General features: G+C 45.4%; 1 protein-coding gene across 1 annotated transcript; it reads left to right on the forward strand.

Annotated features, from left to right (window-relative positions):
* Positions 1 to 124: 124 nt before the first annotated feature.
* Positions 125 to 22,066, forward strand: LOC119660808 (contactin). Its single transcript, XM_038069648.1, has 8 exons — positions 125 to 481; positions 12,335 to 14,925; positions 15,013 to 15,176; positions 15,274 to 16,146; positions 16,210 to 16,378; positions 16,444 to 16,577; positions 17,294 to 17,477; positions 20,919 to 22,066. Exons 2-8 carry the CDS (start codon positions 12,435 to 12,437, stop codon positions 21,023 to 21,025), a joined length of 4,122 nt encoding a protein of 1,373 aa, XP_037925576.1. The 5' UTR covers positions 125 to 481; positions 12,335 to 12,434; the 3' UTR covers positions 21,026 to 22,066.
* Positions 22,067 to 22,471: the final 405 nt, after the last annotated feature.

Consider the following 22,471-nt stretch of genomic DNA (forward strand, 5'->3'; position numbering starts at 1 on the left):
ACCGGCAATTTTTGATCCATTTCCCAAACCGGCTACTTTGCAATTTGTATCTGAAAACCGCGGGTGTCGCCACCTAGCGTGAAAAGCAATAGGAAGAACCCGTCATTTAGTACAATCACCAAAACCATAACACGCCCAGGCTTCGTGTGACAGACGACGCTTCTCTTTTTAGATATAAATATATGACATAGTGCGTTTATGTTGTATTTATATTATTTTAATTAATTAATATTATTTGCGAAAGATAGTTTTGTTTTATAGTTTACCGTGTTTCGGTGGATGTGAGTGCTACGATTTTGTGAAGATAATTCAAAAAATTCAGTTTTGTGCAAGACGGTCAGTGCGGTTGGCCACACCTTTATTTCGCGTGTTTTTGAGAATTATACTGGGTTTTTATTCTGTTTCTTGATATTCGATAAAAATTCAGTTTGCAGTGTTTTGTGCTTGAGTTCAAGTCATCATTTTGCAGATATTTTGCCAGGTAAGATAGCAAATGTGCTAAAGCATCTACCCCGGCACTGCTATTACTTGATTAAGATAGTTCTACTATGACTAATCCCTGGATAGATCTTGATTCAGAGAAATCGCATCTGATTTGCATTGTGGGCCTGATGACTAGGATCCTAAATAGACTCTACTGAAGATAACTGCATAAGAGCTACTTTGCAATATTCCTAGAGTTTTGCCTATGGAATGTCTCACTCCTACGCTTTCCCACTGGTTGCTAGGGTTCCGGCTAGATGTAAACAAGTAGAAATTTAAAGTAATTGGAGGAATTATGTCTCGACTGATGTGAAATATCAGTGGACTGTGTCGCGGATTAGATCTTAGTACGCAACCAAGTTTCCGGGAAGCGCCTTGTAAGAATTAATGTTGTGTTAATTGGCTGCTCTGGGGATAGTGTAGGGTTTGTGGAATTGCTTATTTGTTTATGCCTCGGGTCCTTCGTTGAATGACACATCTCCTCAGGCACCTGTGGGGCCACAGTTCAAAAGCCCAACAGAAATCGGTGGCTATATCCTAACCAGGAAAGAGCGAAGGGCTTCGAGGAGCCTGTCAAGATCCCCAATCCAGTCTCCCACGATTAAACAACAAAAGGTTTCTGGAATTCTACCAGCCACGACTCAACTCAAAGCTTTCCCTGAGGTTACCCAGCCTCAGGACCTAAGCAAGACCCTTTCACCAATGAAAAAATAAAAAATAGTTCCGATGGAGCAAACAGCCCCAGTGTACAGGTCCAGCGAGAACGCTCAATGTAAAGCGTACACAGTATGTGTGGAGAGAAGCAACCCCATGACATACATAGATAAAGTTAACGGACAGGAAAGAATTGAGGCTTTCAAACCCCTCAATTTCCATAAACTTACGAGGCGTCTCAACGTCAAAGACCAGGTAATTACGGTCAAGGAAGATGGGCCTACGAGGATAAAAGTTTATTGCAAATCAGCGTCACATTAGGGCTAAAAGCATATATTTCCTTGAGAGATACCCATAATAATAATAAGGAACCCATGCTCGAGTTGGTGATCTGAAGGAAGCTCTGCTGTCCGAATTCCTGCGACGTGTAAAGCTGGTGCTGAAATCGCATCTCTCGGGGAAGAATAAAATAAGCGCGTTGAATGTATTCGCTATCCCTTCACTGGCTTATGCATTCGGAATATTGCCGTGGACGAAGACCGACCTGGAAAACGTCCAGCGGCGGATACCGACAACTATGTCCAAATTCCGAATGTATCACCGAAAGTCTGCCGTGGAGCGGATGAAGCTGCCTCCTGACATCGGAGGTAGAGGCGTGGTTGCCGTGGCGGCACAACATCATCGCCAAGTCGACTCGCTGCGCGCTTATTTTTACAGTAAAGAGCAGGCGAGCCCCTTGCATGCGGCTGTCTGTAAGGCAGACTGTGGACTGACTCCACTTAACTTGAAGGATCGATCTTTCAATCCTCTGAGTGGGGTGAAGTCGGACCAGGAGCGGATCGAGGAATGGAAGTCGAAGGCAATGCACGGTAAACACGTGAATTGTCTTTGGCAGCCATTTGTCGATTTGCATCTGTCGAACAGGTGGCTGTGTGCTGGGGAGCTCTTTGCTGAGACGGAGGGGTTCATGTGTGCCATTCAGGATGGCGTGGTCGCCACCCGAGCTTATAAAAAGCTCATCATGAAAGAACGGGTGGAGAACGACCAGTGCAGAATGTGTGGTTCGGCGTTAGAGACGTTGGACCATCTCATTTCTGGCTGTACTGTTATGGCACCGGTGCAATACATCACCAGGCATAATACTGTATGTAAGGTTATCCATCAAAACCTTGCATATAAGCATGGGCTGATCACGGGAACATGTCCGGTTTACCGATATGAGCCGCAAGCAGTACTTGATAGTTCTGCTTACAGCATGTATTGGGACCGGCAAGTTCTGACTGATCGCCATACCGCACACAACAAGCCTGACGTACTGCTAGTTGACAAGACGGGTCGCTCCGCGTATATTATTGATGTTGCTATCCCCCATAATAGCAACATTGAACGGAAATACGTGGAGAAGAAGGTGAACTATGAGCCATTGGCTCGTGAAATCAAAGAAATTTGGCGTCTCGAGCGGGTGGTTGTAGTTCCCATAATATTGTCAGCTACAGGTATTGTACCTAAATCCCTGACGGCTTCCCTTGATGTCCTGGGACTTTCGCACAGTCTGGTTCAAACCATGCAGAAGTACACCATTCTGCATACGTGCTCGATGTTGCGGGGGGTACTGGACGGATTCTCCCACTGACCTACCACCGGCCACCACCACCAGTGCCCCTTTAGTTTTTAAGTAGGTAGGATCGTCCGAGCCTAAATGCTTGGCACTTAGTGCTAGTATTAGGTAAAATCCGGCATCTGCCGAGATTGTGATAACTCAGAAATAATAATCTTTGGCACAACAATCCATATTGGATCAGGGCCTTGAAGTGTGTTAGAGCACTTCATTCAAGACCGTAACGGGTAGACTGTAGGAGACAATGTGGTCAGCATTGCGCTCGCCCGAGATTATTACCCTGATTTGACTCAGGTACTCATTCACAGCTGAGTCGACTGGTATCCGACGTCAAATCATGATACAAATCCCTCTGCCACCAGCGAGATTTGAACCGCGACCTTGCGCTCTAACCACTCAGCTATCCGGAGTATTCCTCTTCTTAATCTATAGGTAGTACGGCGTGCCACGGTTACAGGAGCAGGAAGGGCTTACTTTTGCTGCAAACTGATTTAATTAGTGAGAACCAGGTCAGGAGTGAGAAGGTTGTTAGACGAGATCTAACATCAAAGTGGCAGCTTAGATGAAGCGAATGGGGGAAAGGTCGGGTCATATATGAATACGTCAAAAGTATGTCTGCCAGAGGAAGTTCTGTCGTGGACTTTGGGCTTGAGATGTGCTTCCTCCTGACGGTGCATGGTAACTTGAATGAGTTTTTTTTATCGCGGAACCTGTGTGGGGCAGACTCAGAGAACTGGTTTCATGTTCTCTGTGTCTTTACAATGTACTGCGACATCCGTAATCTAGATATTTTCGTTCACGCAATGAAGAGTATATCCGATTTTAGCCAGTACGTTACTATCAATGATACGCTTCAATGCCATAAATAATACACCTGTGCTGTCTTTCGGCAGCGAAAGGAGCTCCTCAATGCTACTTCATCTGTAATGTAACGGGCGAATGGTCATAGTGGCCGTAGCAGACAGCTACTAGCTCCTTGTGTTTTGTGTGAATTTTGTCTTGTGATGTCTTATGTATTGTTTTGTAGGCGGTAAGGTCACATTGTGGCTCTCCAAAACAAACAGGTTCCAGTCAACCCTTTGTGGTGTGCGTGTACTCGAGGAGGGCAACCAAGGCACTCATCAGAAGTAGTTCTTGCCACGAAGCCTCACCGGAGGTTATCTGGTACCTGGTCCTCTGAGGGCTTATGTACCAGAAGAATTCCGGAGAAATGTGGTCTCGGCCCGGTTTTATGCGCTCTAGTGGAAGTTTCATAAGAGTTGTGTCTACATCGCGGGCAGAGCTCCTTGTTGTTTCAAGCATGACATTACGCGATACAAATGGGGTGCATTGTGGCAGAGGTGTTAAATAGACCTCGCATCGCCTGGTTTGATTGGTGAACCTGCATTCAGCATAAAACTGAACCAGCATGCCATTCACGACGGGGCGCTGATTGTGGTCACCAAATCAACCCGTATCCGAAAAAGACCGCCATTCACGACGGGGCGCTGATTGTGGTCACCAAATCAACCCGTATCCGAAAAAGACCGCCATCCCGAAGACCTTCATCACTTTTAGCCGCCCTTTGATAAGAAGCAGGAAATATTTTGAGGATATGGTCACGAGAGAACATGGAAAGCCAGATAAAAGCAGTAGGATCACTTTCGAAACCTTTCAGAATCAATAGCTCTATTATCCTGAATCATGCATTCCTATTCATCTGATCCTAAAAAGTACAAAAGCACATGGAAAGTGACCCTACCGGGATTGGATTGGTCCCACTTAAAAGAGGTCGACAATTCCATTCCTGGCTAGGCAATGCAGTAGAACTCACTCTTCCAAGATGGCCGACGAGCCTAGAGGGCTTGGCACAGAACGGTGGAATATAGAGTTCTCTTGAAGTCATTTAGGTAGCTGAAGGGTATTTCAGCGAACCGTGAACGAAAGGCGTAGTTGACGTGCTATATCCCATTAGCAGTGAATGGCAACAATATAGAAAAAGTGGTCACTGACGCTGAGGTGAGTGTCGGTGCCATTTTTTTCTTCAGGCCTATCCAACTGCTAACTTATACTGACAATTTGAACATAATGAGAACCTGAGAATGTCTCTAGGGACAATATCTATGGATGAAAATGAAGCTCTACCTTAGATGGAGCCAGGGCGCAAGCCAGAACTCCAGGCAGTTACTAGGGATATCTAATTGGTGGATTTCGGCGCAAAAGCGGCATGTTCGGAGCTTCAGACGAAAGCACGCCCAAACCGTACACCGACTGTTGCGCCGTTGATGATGGTAATGAGTTGATTTCACCCAGGAATGCCGCATGGTTTTTCCATTGAAGTAAAATCTAAAAATATTTAGTTGGCAAAAGTAAATAGGTAGAAATGCGTAAAATTTAGTGCAAGATTAAAAGTATATGTGGTACATTAAAGTATATGTGGAGCACGGGGAATTAACCCCATGCGATTAGATAGATTTGGGATTATTAAAGGCATCCCCACGGATTTCACAGAAGATGAAATACTACAGGACATTAACTCTCCGATAAAATTGGCGAAAGTGCAAAGGCTGAACTTCAGATCTAAGGAAAACAAAGATGTCTTCCTTCCATCTCGAACGGTCAAATTAACCTTCGTTGGCTCTGACATCCCCAAATATATCTCAATCGGTAGCGTGAGGGTTGAGGTTGACCATTACTTAAACAGACCGAGGCAATGTTTTGCTTGTGGCAGATTGGGCCACATTGCCACTAACTGCAAAGCGAACGTGAGGAGATGTTTAAATTGCAGTGGTCCAAAAGATCAGTGCGATGGCAACACATGCAGGAAAAAATGTGCTCTATATGGTAAGTCCGACCATGACGCCAGAGACAGGAAGTGCACCATCTGGGTCGAACACCTGACGATAATCAAGACGGCAGCAATAAAAAATATCTCCATGAGGGAAGCTACCGAAGAAGTGAAAAATTATTACAACTCACTGGACTGCGATGTTGACTGTGACGTTGCCTTCCCTCCGCTGGAAAAAAGAGAAAGTCCGAACAATTGGACAAGGAATCCTCAAGATGAGTTCAACAGAACCATCAGAGGGAGTAAAAACATAAGCATAGCATAAATGTCAGGCCAATAACCTCTGATACCAACATGGACATCATTATCGCTAAGACTCTGAACCTCACTCCAAACATCACCATTGCCTCCATATGCATGCCCCCGCATACAACTACGACTACTTTCAAAGTAGAACTAGACAAGCTGTTTCAATTTCTGAGCAATACCCCAAACACAATAATAACGGGCGACCTAAAAGCCAGGTCATTCATATTTGGGGATTCCATCGAGAATAGTAAAGGGAGGCATCTCTCAAACACAATATGCAGATCTGACTTTAGACCACTCAACAACGGTTCACTAACCTTTGTGGACCAGGTAACAAATGGCAAAACAAGAGCATCTGCACCAGATGTCACCCTCACTAATTCCAATACTATATCCTGGTCCTGGAACGCGCTGGTACAACCGATTTCTAAAAGCAAGCATAAACCAATAGCCATCCACAGGCTCGATGTCCGCCCCTCAGATGGTATTCAACTTCCTTTTCTGCTGCAGAAATCTGGGACAATGGAACATAACGTGCTCTGGGTCCTCGAGTGTAGCACCGCATTCAGGACAGTTGGGAGACTCGTCCAACTCGAAGCGATGCAAGTACTTCCTATAGCCACCGTGTACCGTAAGGAACTGTGTCAGGTGGTGATTCAATTCTTCGTGCTTTCGGTTGACCCATTTCTCGATACACGGGATCAATGTATGGGTCCACCTGCCCTTGTCGGAGTTATTCCATCGTTGTTGCCATTTGCCACACAACTCTCTCCTGATGGCTTTTCGGAAATCCGCATTCACCTCGGCTGGATTTACCTTTCGTTTTTCGTAGAGCCAGTGTGCCTCGCCTGCTAGAAGATCTATAGGGATCATTTCTGCGATGACACACACTGCCTCCGTCGACGCCGTCCTAAATGCGCTGCACACCCTTAGCGCAATTGGCCGGTATGCCGAACTTATCTTCCTCCGGTTGACAGCGTGGTTCAACGCTCCCGCCCAGACAGGGGCCGCGTATAGCAGGATCGACCTCACCACTCCCGCGATGAGTAACCTGCGACTATACTTCGGCCCTCCCACGTTTGGCATCATCCTTGCAAGGGATGAGCTGGCATTTGCTGCCTTCTCTCGCGCATAATCCAAGTGTCCCTTGAAACTCAGCTTGGCATCGATCATCACCCCCAGGTATTTGACAACCGATTTTGAGACGACCTCACGATTACCAACCTGAATGGTAACCGTGTTATTCTTCCTACGGTTGGTAATGAGGACCGCCTCCGTCTTTTCGGCCGCCAGGTCCAGCTTGGCCATTCGTTACCATGACTTGATGGTGTGAATGGCTTCATTTGCATAAAGCTCCACGTCCTCGGGAAGCTTTGCAATTGCAACTACCGCCAGGTTGTCCGCAAAACCAATCAGCGTTGTCTCCTCCGGCACGCGAAGGCCAAGCACTCCGTCGTACATTATGTTCCACAGCAGCGGTCGCAATACAGAACCTTGAGGCACACCTGCTGTCACAATGTACTCATTCGGCCCGTCGTCCGTCTCGTACCAGAGAAGTCTGTCCGAAAAGTAACTCTCGACGAGCCGAGCCAAGTAGCTAGGAACACCCAGTTTGGCCAAAGCGCCCTTAATCCAGGCCCAGTTGGCTGAGTTAGAAGCATTTTTGACGTCCAGCGTCACCAGAGCACAGCATTTGCCCATGGCCATTGCATTTCGAGCCAATTCCACGACTTTTGCTACTGCATCGACCGTAGAACGGGCTCGCCGAAACCCATATTGCCGCTCCGAAAGACCACCCGCAAGCTCGATGAACGGGAGCAGCCTGTTGTATATCACCCTCTCCAACATCTTCCCCATGGTGTCTAAGAGACAAATAGGGCGATATGAAGAGGGCACGCCGGGTGGTTTTCGGGGCTTCGGTAGCAACACCAGCTTCTGCCTCTTCCACTGGGCCGGAAACACTCCTTCCGCCATGCACGATTCGAATGTGCTTGCGAACCACCTTGGTCTGGCCTTGACCGCCACCTTCAGAGCCTTGTTCGGAATTCCGTCCAATCCCGGAGCCTTACTGTCCTCAATACGTCTGCAGATTTCCCCAAGTTCCTCTTCGGTAACATCAGGGATCGAGAAGACGTCCTGCTGAGCTGCCAGTTGGGGTTCTCTTTCGTCCTGCTCCTGCTGCGGGAAAAGAGTTGTAATTATTTGCAACAAGAGCCGTGGGCATGTCACTTGAGGTGATTTTCGCCCGCGGATCTTCTTCATTACAACTTGGTAGGCTGTACCCCACGGATTCGTATTAGCCTCCATGCAGAGCTTCTGGTAGCATGCCCGCTTGCTTCTCCGAATGACCTTCTTAAGGTTGCTTCGCAGATCCCTGTATTCCTCCTCACGCTCCTGGTGCTCCGGCCTTCCCCTTGTCCTGTGGGAAATTCTCTTCGCTCGGAGACAAGAGGATCTCAAGGCAGCGATCTCCGTGTTCCACCAGTAGTTTGGCTGCTTGCCATGGTGCAAACGTCGTCGTGGCATCGTAGCGTCGCATGCTTCGGTTACACGCTGAGACAGCTGTGTGACCATTTCCACCGCTGTTCCATCCGGATCATGGGCTCCCTCTAATGCGGCCAGGAATATCTCCTCGTCGAAAGCTCCGATAGACCAGCCAACCGCCTTAGCCTTTCCACCTCCAGAGCGCCGTTGACTGGTTCCCCGGTTCCCAATACGGAGGAAGATGGCCTGGTGGTCACTGTGGGTGTAGTGCTCACTCACTGGCCAAGTCATCTCCCTCACCAGTGAAGTGCTAACAAATGTCAGGTCAACGATCGAACCTGACCCTCTTCCTGGAAAGGTGGGCACGCATCCAACGTTGGGCAGCACGATGTCCAGCTCCGCAAATGACTCCAACAGAATTTGACCTCTGGCGTTCGTCGATCGGCTTCCCCACTCCAGGGCCCACGCGTTGAAATCGCCCGCAATGATTTTAGGGCTGCGGTCTCTAGCGTCCAACACCAGACTGTCTAACATCTCCTCATATTGTGCTAAGGTTGCACTAGGAGCTGTAGCAGCTGTAAATATGGACACCGTTGACCTTCGCCCTTATAAAACCGGCTGGCGGGGGGCCATGACTTCCTGAATGGTCTGTCTTGCCAGACGCATCCACCGCCAAGTCGCACCGCCGTGGTTTCTGTACGGCTCGCAAATAACCGCGACATCCACATTCGGCTCTCGAATGGTTTGCGAGAGCAGGTGCTGAGCTGCCTCACAGTGATTGAGATTGATTTGTATCAATCTCATTTGCCTGTGCGTTTCAGCTCCCTCCTATATACCGGACATCTGCTGCTTCCCGCAACATGCCGGTCATCCACGCCCTCTTCCCCCCCCCCCCCCCCCCCCCCGTGGATCTCCGGTGAAATCTTTGATAAGGTGGCCCTCTTCCCCACACTTCCTGCAACTCCTCGACCTATCATGCTGGCTAGTGCATGCCGCCGCAAAATGGCCGAAATCGAGGCATCTGAAGCATCTCTTTAGAGATATTTGCTCCCTGAGCCTGCACACGACCCAACCTACCCTTACCTTGCCCGCGGTGATTAACTTAATAGCTGATTTCGCCGGCAAACTAATAATAGCGGTCTGTGTGCCGCCATATGCCTTCTTCATCCTTTTTATGCCACTCTGGTCTATATCGCTAAGGTTGAATTGTTGCTTTAGCGCAGCACAGATGTCCTCCCATGAGGTGACCTCATCTAGGTCCTTGCATTCAATCACTATCTCCTGTTTCAGAGCTCTTATCTCAGCTTCCTCTCCTAGTACACTTTCCACCTGCCCGGGGAAGTTATCGGCCGACTTGTCGGCGGATCTACTTAACTCCAGCATCAGATCCCCTCTCTGTGTTCGCCTGATACGGCTCACATTATCCCCCAAATCCTGCAATTCCGGGTCTGACTTCACCTTTCGGAGGATGTCGGCATAGGACATATTTCCCTTCTTGGAAGGGAAGGGAAGGGAAGGGCCCATTGTTCGGGCCTCCGGGCGTTGGTTTCTTCCACTTTTGTAGGTGTTGTGGCTGCAATCGTGAGATTACCGACTTTCGCGGGTACTCTCGCCGGCTCCGCCTTCTTTGGTGAAGAGGCTTTTTCCTTCTTCGGGACTTGCTGTGGTCCAAGAGGCTCGCTGGTACCGTCTCTAGCCCGTTTTCCTGTCTTCCCGCCTGCCTTATCATGCGTTTCCCTTGTGACCTTGCCTCCTGACGCTTGGGAATCCTTTTCTTCGAGTGCCTTGAGGTAAGACAATTTAATGCCTCTTATCAAGGCTTGAATATTTTGGTGGATATTCCGCCTCTCCTTGATGAACTCGCACAGTTCATTTATTCGTTCCCCGAGTGTAACAAACGCCATTCCGGTATGTCCCCGTTTGCTTTCGCGCCTTGCGCCACAAGGAATGATGTCGATTAAGGGACTATTCGTGTTTCTTTCAGAGTCCCGCGACGAATCTCGACTACCAAAAAGAACCATTGTTCTCGGTGGTGATCTCCCAAGCTTCGAACTCCTAAAAGGATCCGGTGTGGACCTAATTTCCACTCCACCATTATCTCTTGTAGCATTAGATGCCACAGTAGCCAAGTTTCCCACTACTGAGGCACTGCGGTCGTTGGATATCGACGGCCGGGAGCTCGCTTGCTCACTCCCAAAAACCGCCGGTACTCACCTCTACGATTAGTGTCGCTGCTTCCCCACACTTCGTGGTGGGCGTTGGCTTCGCAGCCGAGAAGAAGTGGTAACGCCCTCTCCTCGCAATACTTAGTTAGCTTTGCGACTTGTTCCGGTGGAGCCCGGCTCTCGTCTCCTGGGAAGTATCCCGATGCTACAACTGCCTCTCGAGTGCTCCTCCCGGCTTCCAATGAGACTTGGATAGCCACAAGGTCCCCGGTTAAGAACTCTGAAAGACATATGTACTTTGAATTACGCTTAAGAATAATGCAAGCTCTTGGTTTTTCACAAGGGGAGTCCCAAATTACCTGCATGTCTCCTCCTTGCAGACCGCGAATCTGCCCCCGGTACACCCAGGGCTTCTGAGCCAGCACTATTCCAATGTTCTCCTTGGAATTTGCCCTTGCAATCACTGCAGATGCAGCTCTCGCATGGTGGAGGTTTATCTGGGCTATCTTAGTGCTGGCCATTGGCTCCGTTATCGTTTGGAGCTCTTCTCCACTGTCGGAGTGTCACCCTCCTCCTCCGACATGGCGCTTTCCTAAGGGGCCAACCGCAAACAACCGAGCTGTACTCATATACGACAGGAATTCTCCCGAAGTATATGAGTCCAGAGGCTACCCCGGTTCCCATGGTACCAGTATACCCCTGGTAAGGTTTCGTGGCCGAAGCCACTTCAGATGAGTCCCCGTGCAGACTCGGGTCTGATCGCCCTGATTAAGCCTTAGAGCATTCGCCTACTGCATCACGGCCGGCAAGTCAATGCGATACAGCGTTTCCCGGTGCCACCACGTGGAGGTTCTCCTCGGCCACTTGGTTTTGGTTCAGCCGACAGGGTTGCCGCCCCGCCACCTCAGAGCACCCCAGTGGCGCGACAGGTGGAATTGGTCCAAATGTCGGCAATATTTGTGGGAATGGAGGATGAGCAAATTCTTCCGTTGAAATTTAATCGAAATATTTTGGCCATCTATCTATCGTGGCTTGAAGGTCGGTAACCAAAGTACCATTCTTGTCATTAACGCAACAGAAGTGCTGGACATCCTGTGTGCGTTGGTGTCGGTTTTTGACAAGTTGGTGCTGATCTCTCTCGTCATCCCGAGTGTCCAGTTTATTTGCCCAAGATGATCGACGAGTGGGTCGCTTCAAGGGCGCTTGAAGCAAAATATTACAGGAGGAGTGCAGGCGTCTCGAGAAGTCGTGAGGGGAACTGAAGCGCTTTTCAGGTAACCGCGAAAGATGGTGCGATAGATATAGTTGAAGCGTTATACTCCACCACGCGAGAATTGGCAAGATCATGGTTTTGTACAGTAGGAAGGAAGTTTGGCCCTATGATGATATGTTTTGGATAAAACTCTTTCTGTTGGCTGACAAGGTACCAAACAGAAAGTGTCCTAGTAACTTAGAGCGGTCTAAGATTGATCTAATGATTAGGATACTAATGATTTTTGTTTAGTAGGAATACCAGAGAGTTAGGACAGAGGACAAAGGACAGAAGACAGACGACAGAGTGCAGAGGACAGAGGATAGAGGACAGAGACAGATGACAGACGCCCGACGGCAGAGGACAGAGGAAGGAGGACAGACGGCAGAGAACAGAGGACAGGGGCCAGACGACAGACGGTAGAAGGCAGACGGCGCACGACAGAGGACAGACGACAGACGAATATCAGAGTCAAATTTATTTCAGGACCAAGCCTTATGATAGGCCCAGATCTTATGTCTTAAGGTTAAATCTCTTTCGCAGACGATACCGTCAACTATTCAACTTATTCTAATAAACACCTGTATTTATCCGTCTTGCAGCCTGACAATATCATGTGCCTTTCCTCCTAAATCATAAAAAGACAAACACTATAAGAGTACTGAAGAGCGATGAATGTATAATTTAAAGTGATTAGAAGACATGACGCGATTTCGTACCTTATCCGGAATCCTTACGATTCTGCTTTTTGTAACGACTAATGGGCAACAGTACCTTGATGATTACCAACTGCAGCAGCAGCCGCAGCAACAGAATCCATCACAAACAGAACTATTATCTCCATCAGGATTAGCTCCAGGTGGTCTTCCCTACCAACAACAGCAACAATATGGCTCTCAACAATATGGCCAACAACAGTTTGGGCAAGGAACCTCCGACTTTTATGACCAAAATCCACAACTGAATGAGAATCGAAACTATAATTACAATCTGTATGGCAACAGTTTATTCGATGGCCTGGATGGTATGGATGCTAACAGCTATTGTCCTGAATATTGGCTTGCCCATCGTCAGACATGTTACAGGTTCATCAAGTCCCCAAGAAGAAATTGGTATGATGCAAAGAAAATCTGTCGTGCCTACAATGCTGATCTGGTGCACATCGACAATACTGAGAAGCATGCATTCATCCTGAAACAGTTGTTGATGCAAAATCAGAAGGAGAACCGCTACTTCATATCGGCAAGGGAGACGGCCCCAGGGAGTTGGATAAATGACGATAACAGTCAGTTTTTAATGCTTGAGGATTCGTTTTCCTATGAACCTAATATAAACGAACGAGAGAATCTCTATGACAACAAGGACCTTCAGCTGATCAACCGGAACTTCAACAATGTCTCTCCAAATGTTAGGAATCCTTTTGGTCCTGTTGGAGGAGTTGTGCCCGGCACAAACCCCCTCAATTCAAATCCAAATCTCAATACAAACCCGAATCTACTGGATCGAACATATAAGGATAATAACCCTTTCTTGCATGCTGACAAAACTCGCCTGGTTTACGGGTACTCAAGGATCAACGATCGATGGATGTTTATGCCTACTTATGACACCGAAAATAACCTCTTCATCTGTGAATCAAAGCAGCTCTACAACATAGAGAACGTGAATCTCAAGGCTGACGACAGACGTGCCTATGACTACGGACTGGAAGTTAGGGATTTCAGACAGGTACCACGAGGTCCCTACTTCATCAAACAACCTGTTGATACGACCTTCGATACTTCGAAACGAGCGCTGGAGAATTATGTATCGCTAAGTTGCTTAGCTGGAGGTTTTCCCACTCCGACCTACACCTGGTACAAGGAGGAATACGTGAACGACAACCTAACGTTCTTATCGATTGATCCTTTAGTGAATGAACGCTTCACTCTCAGCGGAGGAAATCTGATCATACACGATCCTACTCAGAATTTGGATCAAGGTGTATACCACTGCGTCGCTGAGAATAAATTCGGACGAATTAGATCCGAGAGTACGCATCTGAACTTCGGTTATATTATGGAGTTCAATCTGCAAAGATCAGAGGAAAGGGCAGAAATGAACTGGGGTAAAGCCATGTTTTGTGATCCACCTCAGCACTATCCTGGCGTCAAGTACTATTGGTCCAGGGATTTCTTTCCTAATTTCGTGGAAGAGGATCAGAGAGTTTTTGTGAGTTTTGACGGTGCCCTGTACATTTCATCTATTGAAGCCGTCGACCGTGCCAACTATTCTTGCACCGTCCAGAGCTTGGTAAGCAGCACTGGAAGAAATGGTCCTTTCTTCCCGCTACGTGTTCATCCAAACAGTGACTATCAGGCGCTGATTTTTGCTAATACATTCCCGAAAGTCTTCCCAGAAGCACCAGTTGCTGGAGAAGAAATTCGGCTGGAATGCGTAGGATTTGGCTATCCCGTGCCGTCTTATAATTGGACACGTAAGGATAGTGCATTACCACGACACGCCTACCAGACAAGTTATAATCGTGTCCTGATAATACCGAATGCCACGATTAATGACAATGGGGAGTATATCTGTACGATTGAAAATCATCGGATAACATTGCAAAAATCTATCTTGATTAGCATCCAACAGAAGCCTAACTTTACAATACCCTTAAGGGATAAGATTAAGGACTATAATAGTGAGGTCAGTTTTATTTGTGAAGCATCTGCCGTGCCGGATGTCAATTACACTTGGTATAAGAATGCAGAGCTTCTGGACATCGAGAGATTAAATCGAGATCGCTATATAATCCAGGATAACTTCTTAACTATAAAGTACCTCGATCCGGACAAGGATAATGGCATGTATCAGTGCAAAGCAGAGAATCAATTGAAAGCTGTCTACTCGTCTGCCCAATTGCGTGTTCTTACGATGAAACCATCTTTCAAAAAGCGTCCCTTGGAAGCAGAAATATATGCTATAGCGAATGGTAATACTACAATTGTTTGTGATCCAGAAGCAGCACCGCGACCTCGCTTCCAATGGAAAAAGGATGGAAATGTCATTGGATCGGGTGGGAATCGAAGAATTCTGCCTACTGGTACGTTGATTATTTCTCCAACTTCACGAGATGACGAAGGAGTGTACACTTGCGTTGCATCAAACTCAAACGGGACGGACGAATCACGGGCACGACTTATTGTGTTGCGTAAGTATCAGTACCGCGATACCAAGATATTCCTTTGCGTGGTTGAGTGACGTGGTTAGACTTCATGTCTCAAATCTTCCTTACTAGGCGAACTACGATTCACACAGGCTTTACAGCCGCGCTTGGTTTATCAAATCCACGACTTGGTCTACATGCAATGTGAAGTAACTTACGATGAAGTCCTGGACGTGGCTTATATTTGGACCCACAACGGCGAAGTTATCAAGGAGGACCTTCAAAATCGACGAATTGTAAGTACAGAAAAGTGTAAAATACTGGACTATCTGATAAGCCAACTTTCAAGGAGCTCTATCAAACCAACACGACTTTTATTTTCTCTAATTTCAGAGAATCGAAGAGAACACTTTAGTCATAGACAACCTAACCCTTCTGGATGCCGGACAATACGAATGTATTGCAAAATCATCAGTGAATCAAATCAAATCGGAAACTCAGTTGATTGTTGAAGGACCACCAGGAGCTCCGGGTGGTCTCAGCGTAATAGAAATTGGTAAAACACGTGCCTTAATCGAGTGGGTCGATGGTGCTAATAACGGTCGCCAGATACTCTACTATAATATATTGGGAAGGACGAACTGGAACAAAACATGGACCAATGTTTCCATTGGAGTCAGTGCTCATGAAACCGATCGATATACAGGTCGCCAGCGAGCCGAAGTAACAGGATTAACACCGTGGTCTAGCTACGAGTTCAGTGTATGCGCTGTGAATAATTTAGGTATCGGTATACCATCAGCTCCTTCACCGCAATATAGTACCCTGGATGATAAACCTTACATACCACCACGTAATGTTGGCGGAGGAGGTGGTAAAATCGGGGATTTGACAATTACTTGGGAGCCTTTATTGCCTCAAGAGCAGAATAGTCATGGAATTCACTATAAAGTTTACTGGCGACTGCATGGTGATGAAGAATGGGCTACTGAGGTCCTACCCGTTGGGCAAAATGTCGGAAGGGCTGTTGTGAATATACCATATGATCGGTATTATACTCAGTACGATGTTAAGGTTCAAGCAATCAATAATGTAGGAGTGGGACCGGCAAGTGAAATAGTTACCATATATTCTGCTGAGGATATGCCACAGGTTGCTCCACAGACACCGGTAGCGCGAAGTTTCAATTCGACTGCATTGAATGTGACCTGGAGCCCGGTTGAGCAAACCCGTGAAAAGATCCGCGGAAAGTTGATTGGACATCGTGTAAGTTGACAGAGTAGGATCTCTTTTTGGCTCTGCTAATTGCTTTTTTCTTTGCTTTAACAGCTGAAGTACTGGAAGTCCTCACTGCCTGAGGAGACATCAGTTTACTATCTTTCGAGGACAACTCGACCCTGGGCACTCATTGTTGGTCTTGATCCCGACACATACTATCATGTTAAAGTTATGGTGTATAATGCAGCCGGTGAGGGTCCGGAGAGTGAAAGATATCTAGGTGAGACCGAGAGTTAATAAACTAATCCCAGTTTGACTAATTCCTGCTTTTTCGTTTGGTCATAGAGAGGACTTATCGTAAACCACCGCAAAAGCCACCATCATCAGTTCATGTTTACGGAGTGAATCCTTCAACAGTTCGTGTGGTATGGCGTTATGTTGCCCCCACTCAGGAGGAGGAACCTATACAAGGGTATAAGGTAAGATATCGTTGAATTCTTTGAGAACCTTCAGTCGTTTTTTTTTTTATTTTTGATCCAAATGGGGCTTTGTGTTCAAAGGAACTTTTTTATGTTTTCTCCTTTCAATTAGCAGTTCCTTGTTGACGTTTTATAACTTCTCAGATAGTCCATTTCTGAGGAAAGGGTTTCAGTTCGGAAGAAATTCTCTTTGCTTATCTTGATAAAAAAAAAAACTAATGAAATTGGGCGAGACCAGATCTTTCGAGGTCAAGGTGAGAACTGCGAATTTGCCTCGAGGTCGATCTAATTTTTTAAAGCTACTATTCCGAACTGGAATTTCTGCTTCTCTGTTAGACTCGAGATATTTAAATCGCTGAGTTCTGGCAATGGCAGTAACCTGCCCAGAACTAAGCACTATCCTGGCGTCAAGTACTATTGGTCCAGGGATTTCTTTCCTAATTTCGTGGAAGAGCATCAGAGAGTTTTTGTGAGTTTTGACCGTGCCAACTATGCCCAGAACTAAGCGATTTAAATATCTCGGGGTCGATGCTATCAACCAATGGAGAAGTACGTTATGTGCCTCACATAGGGAAACATCAAAATCTTTTATACCTGAAGCGTCAAGCTTCCAGTTTCCCGACTTGTTTTCATATTCTCTCGATTACATATAAGAGTGATCGCCATTTTTAATTTTTTTGTTTCCTTTTTTTTTTTGGATTTCCTAATTTTAACAGGTCCGTGTTTGGGAAGCTGACAAGGATATGTCCACGGCAAATGATACAATTGTTGTGGTTGGTAGTAAGCTTGAATGTTTTGTTGATACATTAACACCTGGAAAGGAATATCAAATGCGTGTATTGGCATTCAGCAATGGTGGAGATGGACGTATGTCAAGTCCACCGTTACGATTTAAAATGGGTAAGACTAAAAAGGAAGAATAATTTTCTAGATATTTTCCCATTTATTTGATTTATATGTAGAATCTTTTCTATTGAAACAAACAATTGAGAGGATTGTTTTACCGTTATAATTTCAAACTACATTTTTCAATTTAAGTCTAAAAACTTCTAACCAGTTCGTGAAATTAAAATAATGGACGTAAATGTTGAACTATGAATTTATTGGTGTTTATTTCCGACATATTTTTTGTTTTTGTTTGTTTTTTTTTTCATTAATAAAAAACTATGATTTCATTTTTACATATTTAAAGGCTTCTCGTCTCTTTTTCACGCAATATATTACTTATAATTACTTTTTAACTATATTTTATCATTTCTGTCGTTTTCATACCATTCCCTCGTTTTCATATCATTTCTGTCGTTTGCTTGCAGCAATCTATCAACAACATTCATGTCCTTCATATAAATACACGTTTTTTAATACATAGTTTTGTATAAAATGAATTTGACACCTTCCTCCCTTCAAATGTTTCCACTTTTGTACTTCCTTCTTTTGTCTGAATTTACTTTTTCATATTTTCATGCAAATGAATCCCTTTATGAATGCAATAACACAACCATCTGTTCATGCATTTATTAACACATCCATTCGTTTACCAGGTGTACTCCCTAATTAATTTCCGGTTTTTTTGTGAATAAAACACACAATTCCAAGGGAACCGTAATAGTTATTTTATACGAAATATTTTCCTTCACTTTCTACATCTTTTCCCATCTTTCTGGTAATTTGTGAATATCACGCCAGTAGAATTGACTGTAAAATGTGTGGCCCAATGAGACAAAGCGGTGGTAATCCGATGGAGCCAGGTCTGGTGAGTAAGCCGCATGGTTAAACACCTCCCACTTGAGTTTTTCCAGCGTGTCGCGAACGACTTTCGGCTTATGCGATGGTGCATTTTCATGGAGTAAAATCACCTTCTTCCGTCTTTCTTGATATTCTGGTCGGTTCTCCGCAATCGCTCGGCTTAAATCTTTAATTTGTTGTTTGTAGCGAACGGCGTTACAGTTTCACTAGGTTTCAGCAGTTCAAAGTAGATGACGCCGGTGTGGTCCCACCACACATACAGCATGACCTTTCGACCGTAATGATTTGGTAGTGCCGTCAATTTCGATGCTTCACCTGGACTCACCCACGATTTGTTGCGTTTGGAGTTCTCCAAGACAATCCGCTTTTCGTCGTCCACACCAATACGATGGAGAAAAGACTTCCTTTTGTCCCCCCCCCCCCCCCCGTTCGGTTCTCCATTTGTCTCTCGGTCAATTCATGCGGCATCCACTTTCCACACTTCTTAATTTTTTCCATGGCTCGCAGACGTTTCGAAATTGTCTGCTGTTGAACTCCCAACGTATTTCCAAGCTCTCGCTGCGTTTGTGTGTTGTCTTCATCCAATAATGCTTGCAATTCGACGCCATCGAATGATTTTCACTTCCCGGAACGTGCGGCGTCGTTCAGGTCGAAATCTCCATTTCTGAATTGCCGAAACCACGTTTCACATGTTCGAAGTATTAATGCACGATCGCCATAAACTTCCACAAGTGTACAGTGGCTCTCGAACACTTTTTTTCCTTGATTGAACATGAAAAACAATGCATGGCGCGCAATAAAAACTTGCTGGAGGTACTTTTTGGGGAAACGTGAACGCAGTTTAGACACTCGACAACAACTAAACAAAATGAAAGGTATGCGTGACCAACAGCCACATGTAGAAACATGAAAAAAGTACGTTTTTCGGTTCTACCCATTTATTCAAATTCGAGAAAAACAATTAAGTTACAAACACCGAGAAGATCGAGAGAAAGAGCGTCTAAAAGAAAAAGTCGAAAAAAACCTTCATTAGTTGACTTTTTTATAAAAGCGGGCGGGCGGGGGGGGGGAAGGAATTAGGATGTGGGTTGGGATGGGGGGCATGCGGGAGGGGTTTGGGAAAGGAAGCTAGGAGTGGCGCTAAGGATGGGTAGGTTTTGTAAACTGGGATGAGGAGTAGCTACCGTTGTAGAAGATTACTCTACCGCCGGGGTCGAAAAGAAGGTTACGGGCTTGGAGAGATATGAGGATTTGTGGGAACAGATGAGTTCGTAGAAGATTCTCTTCGACGATCTCGATCTGCATGGCCTGGGAGATGAGTGGATTTGGGTGGGATATGGATTTTTCCAGGAATTTGAGGGCATGACGGGCTAAGACAGCGTCGATGCGGGGCGTTTGAGAGGAGTCGTAGAGGATCTGGTTGGAGATGTATTTCTAGCGGTCTTCGTTCTTGTAAATGTTGGTACAATGGCGGAGGATTCTGCGCTCTTTGAGGCGGATTCGTTCCATTTGGTGAGGGGAAGTGTCGGACCAGAAGATGAAGCCGAAAACGAGGAGGGGACGGATAAGCTGTTTATAGCAAAAAACCTTGACTTTCTGAGGAGTTGGACTGGTGTATTTTAGGATTGGGTAGAGGGATTTGAAGGCACCTGTTGCACGGTTCAGTGCCTTCGTTCCTCATTTTCGGCGTCATCTTAGCGGTACCATGGAATACGATGGTTTCGCATTTTTGTGGGTTCAGGGACAGTTTCCAGCGGGTGAAGTACCGGTAGAGCTCGTCCAAATAGGGCCGGCAGGGATGTTTCTGGTGGAGGTGTAGAGGATGAGATCATCCGCGTATTGAAGGATTCGGATTGGATTTGGGTGTGGAGTTGGTTTGGGAAGGTCTGCGGTAAACAGGGAGAAGAGGGTAGCGGAGAGGACTGACCCCTGAGGGATGCCAGCCGGGCTAGAATATGGGGAGGAGAGGTGTTCACGGAGTTGGACTTGGGATTTCCGCCCATCAAGAAAGCTAAGAATTAGCTTACAGAGGTGCGGATGGAACTGGAGGACTTCAGAAAGCTTGTATGCGAGTCCGTATTGCCATACGGAGTCGAAAGCTTTCTTTATGTCGAGGAGACAGGCTATGGTCGGAGCGTTCCGGTTGAGACCGAGGAGGACGTTCGATTTGAGCACGAGCAGCGCGTGCTCGACTGAATGTTTGGGACGATTGGAATTTTGGGATAGAGAGCGTCTAAAAGAGTCGGATGGCGTCGAATTTATATCCTTGTCGATCCATATAGTGACGTTACTTTGTTGAGCATATCAGCTGTTGAAAGGCGTTGCCATGTTAGTGTTGTCATGTCATTACCATGTCGCTACACACACAAACCATAGAGCGCCATCCATCGAAAAAAATCGGAAATTAATTAGGAGTACACCTGGTATTTATGAAGTTATTCCTTTTCTATACATAAACATTAAGTTCTCCGTCGCTTTTTTTTTTAATTTTTCCGTTATCTATTATATATAATATGTAAAAAATAGTATTATGGATTTCTGCGTCGCATTTTCGCCATTCTTTTTCGTATTAATCTTGTTTTTTTGAATACATAGGCAATACGCATGCTCGTGAATCCTCCGGTAATGAAATGCGGATGAACAAAATTCTACTAACAGGAGTTTTTGCCATTTTATATATTTATAAAATGGTAATATTTTAGCGAAAATATAAAATTCATATCAACGTTCCATGTTTATATATAAAACCATGCACATTTTCACGTATTTATCTGGTCTGTAAAAGAGCTCATTTTGTAAAAATTTACAGTGAAATTTCAAAGGTAAATAATTATACAATTGTTATAGTATTTTTTTTTATAGTTATGCTTTGTGAATAGTTTGTTTCTATGCGTCATTATCCTTGTTTTAATAATAGTTCAAACATCATTTTACAATTTGCTGATCTTTTTAATCAAACCTGATTGATTTTCGGAGAATTTAGATATTTGAAATTGATTTTTAGATATTTTTTTCCTGTATATATACCCAAGGATTGTCTCTATAGTTCCTCATAAAGTCAACCGGCAGAATGATAGCTTAGAACTGCGAAACCATTTTTTTCTTTTTAAATTTGAGTAATGAATAGAGTTTTACATCAAACTTAACCATTTTTTAAATAAATCTTCGAAAATCAGTCATTCTAGCCTGTATGACGTGGTAGATTGTTTTCATTTGTGCAGTCCTTTTTTTATTACGGCTTAATTATAATTGTTCATCGAGATGTATTTATCAACTACAAAAAACAGCGAATTTGAAGCATGTTATCATCAGAGGTCTTGTATATAAGAACTGGCGAAAAACTTGTGAAACTATATTAACACATCGTTCAATAAGTCCCGGGACTAACTCTATGAAAACAACATTTTATCGGCAAAATTCTTCATTATTCATCAACATAATCTCCTTCAAGGGTTATACAATCATTCCAACGCTTCTCTAACTTTTCAATGCCATGTTTGTAGAACGATTTGTCTTTTGACTTAAAATGAGCCTCAGTAGCAGGGATCACCTCCTCATTTGAGCCAAATCTGTTTCCCTGGAGCATCGCAAAGAGCCAGTAGCCGCTGGGGGCCAAATCTGGCGAGTACGGAGGATAAGGAAGCAGTTGGAAGCCTAATTCGTTGAATTTGGTCATCGTTTTGATTGACTTGTGGCACGATGCGTTGTCTTGATGACAGATAACTTTCTTCTTCTTCATGTGTGGGCGTTTTTTCGCTATTTCGGCCTTCAAACGATCCAATAACACCATGTAGTAGTCGCTTTTGATGGTTTTTCCTTTTTCGAGGTGGTCAATGAAAATTATACCATTCGCATCCCAGAATACGGACGCCATCACTTTGCCGGCCGACTGTTGTGTTTTTGGACGCTTCAGGCGGCTTTTACCGGTCGTACGCCAATCAGCTGACTGCCGACTTGACTCCGGAGTGAAGTGGTGAATCGATGTTTCGTCCACTGTCACATATCGACGAAAAAAATCCTGTTTATTGCGAGTAAACAGTGCCAAACAGCTCTCCGAATCATTGATACGTTGTTGCTTTTGGTTCCATTGTGAGCAAACGCGGCAGCCATTTGGAAAAAGCCTTTTTCATAGCCAATTTTTGGTGCAA

The sequence above is a fragment of the Hermetia illucens genome, chromosome 7, assembly GCF_905115235.1.
Source record: "Hermetia illucens chromosome 7, iHerIll2.2.curated.20191125, whole genome shotgun sequence".
In the NCBI taxonomy this organism is placed as follows: domain Eukaryota; kingdom Metazoa; phylum Arthropoda; class Insecta; order Diptera; family Stratiomyidae; genus Hermetia; species Hermetia illucens.

Bases quoted from the DNA above. Each gene is read 5' to 3' on its own strand.
- LOC119660808 (XM_038069648.1), top strand. From the start codon at position 12,435: ATGACGCGATTTCGTACCTTATCCGGAATCCTTACGATTCTGCTTTTT. The intron at 16,147-16,209 runs GTAAGTTGACAG...TTGCTTTAACAG, and splicing joins GAAAGTTGATTGGACATCGT to CTGAAGTACTGGAAGTCCTC. The intron at 16,578-17,293 runs GTAAGATATCGT...TAATTTTAACAG, and splicing joins AACCTATACAAGGGTATAAG to GTCCGTGTTTGGGAAGCTGA.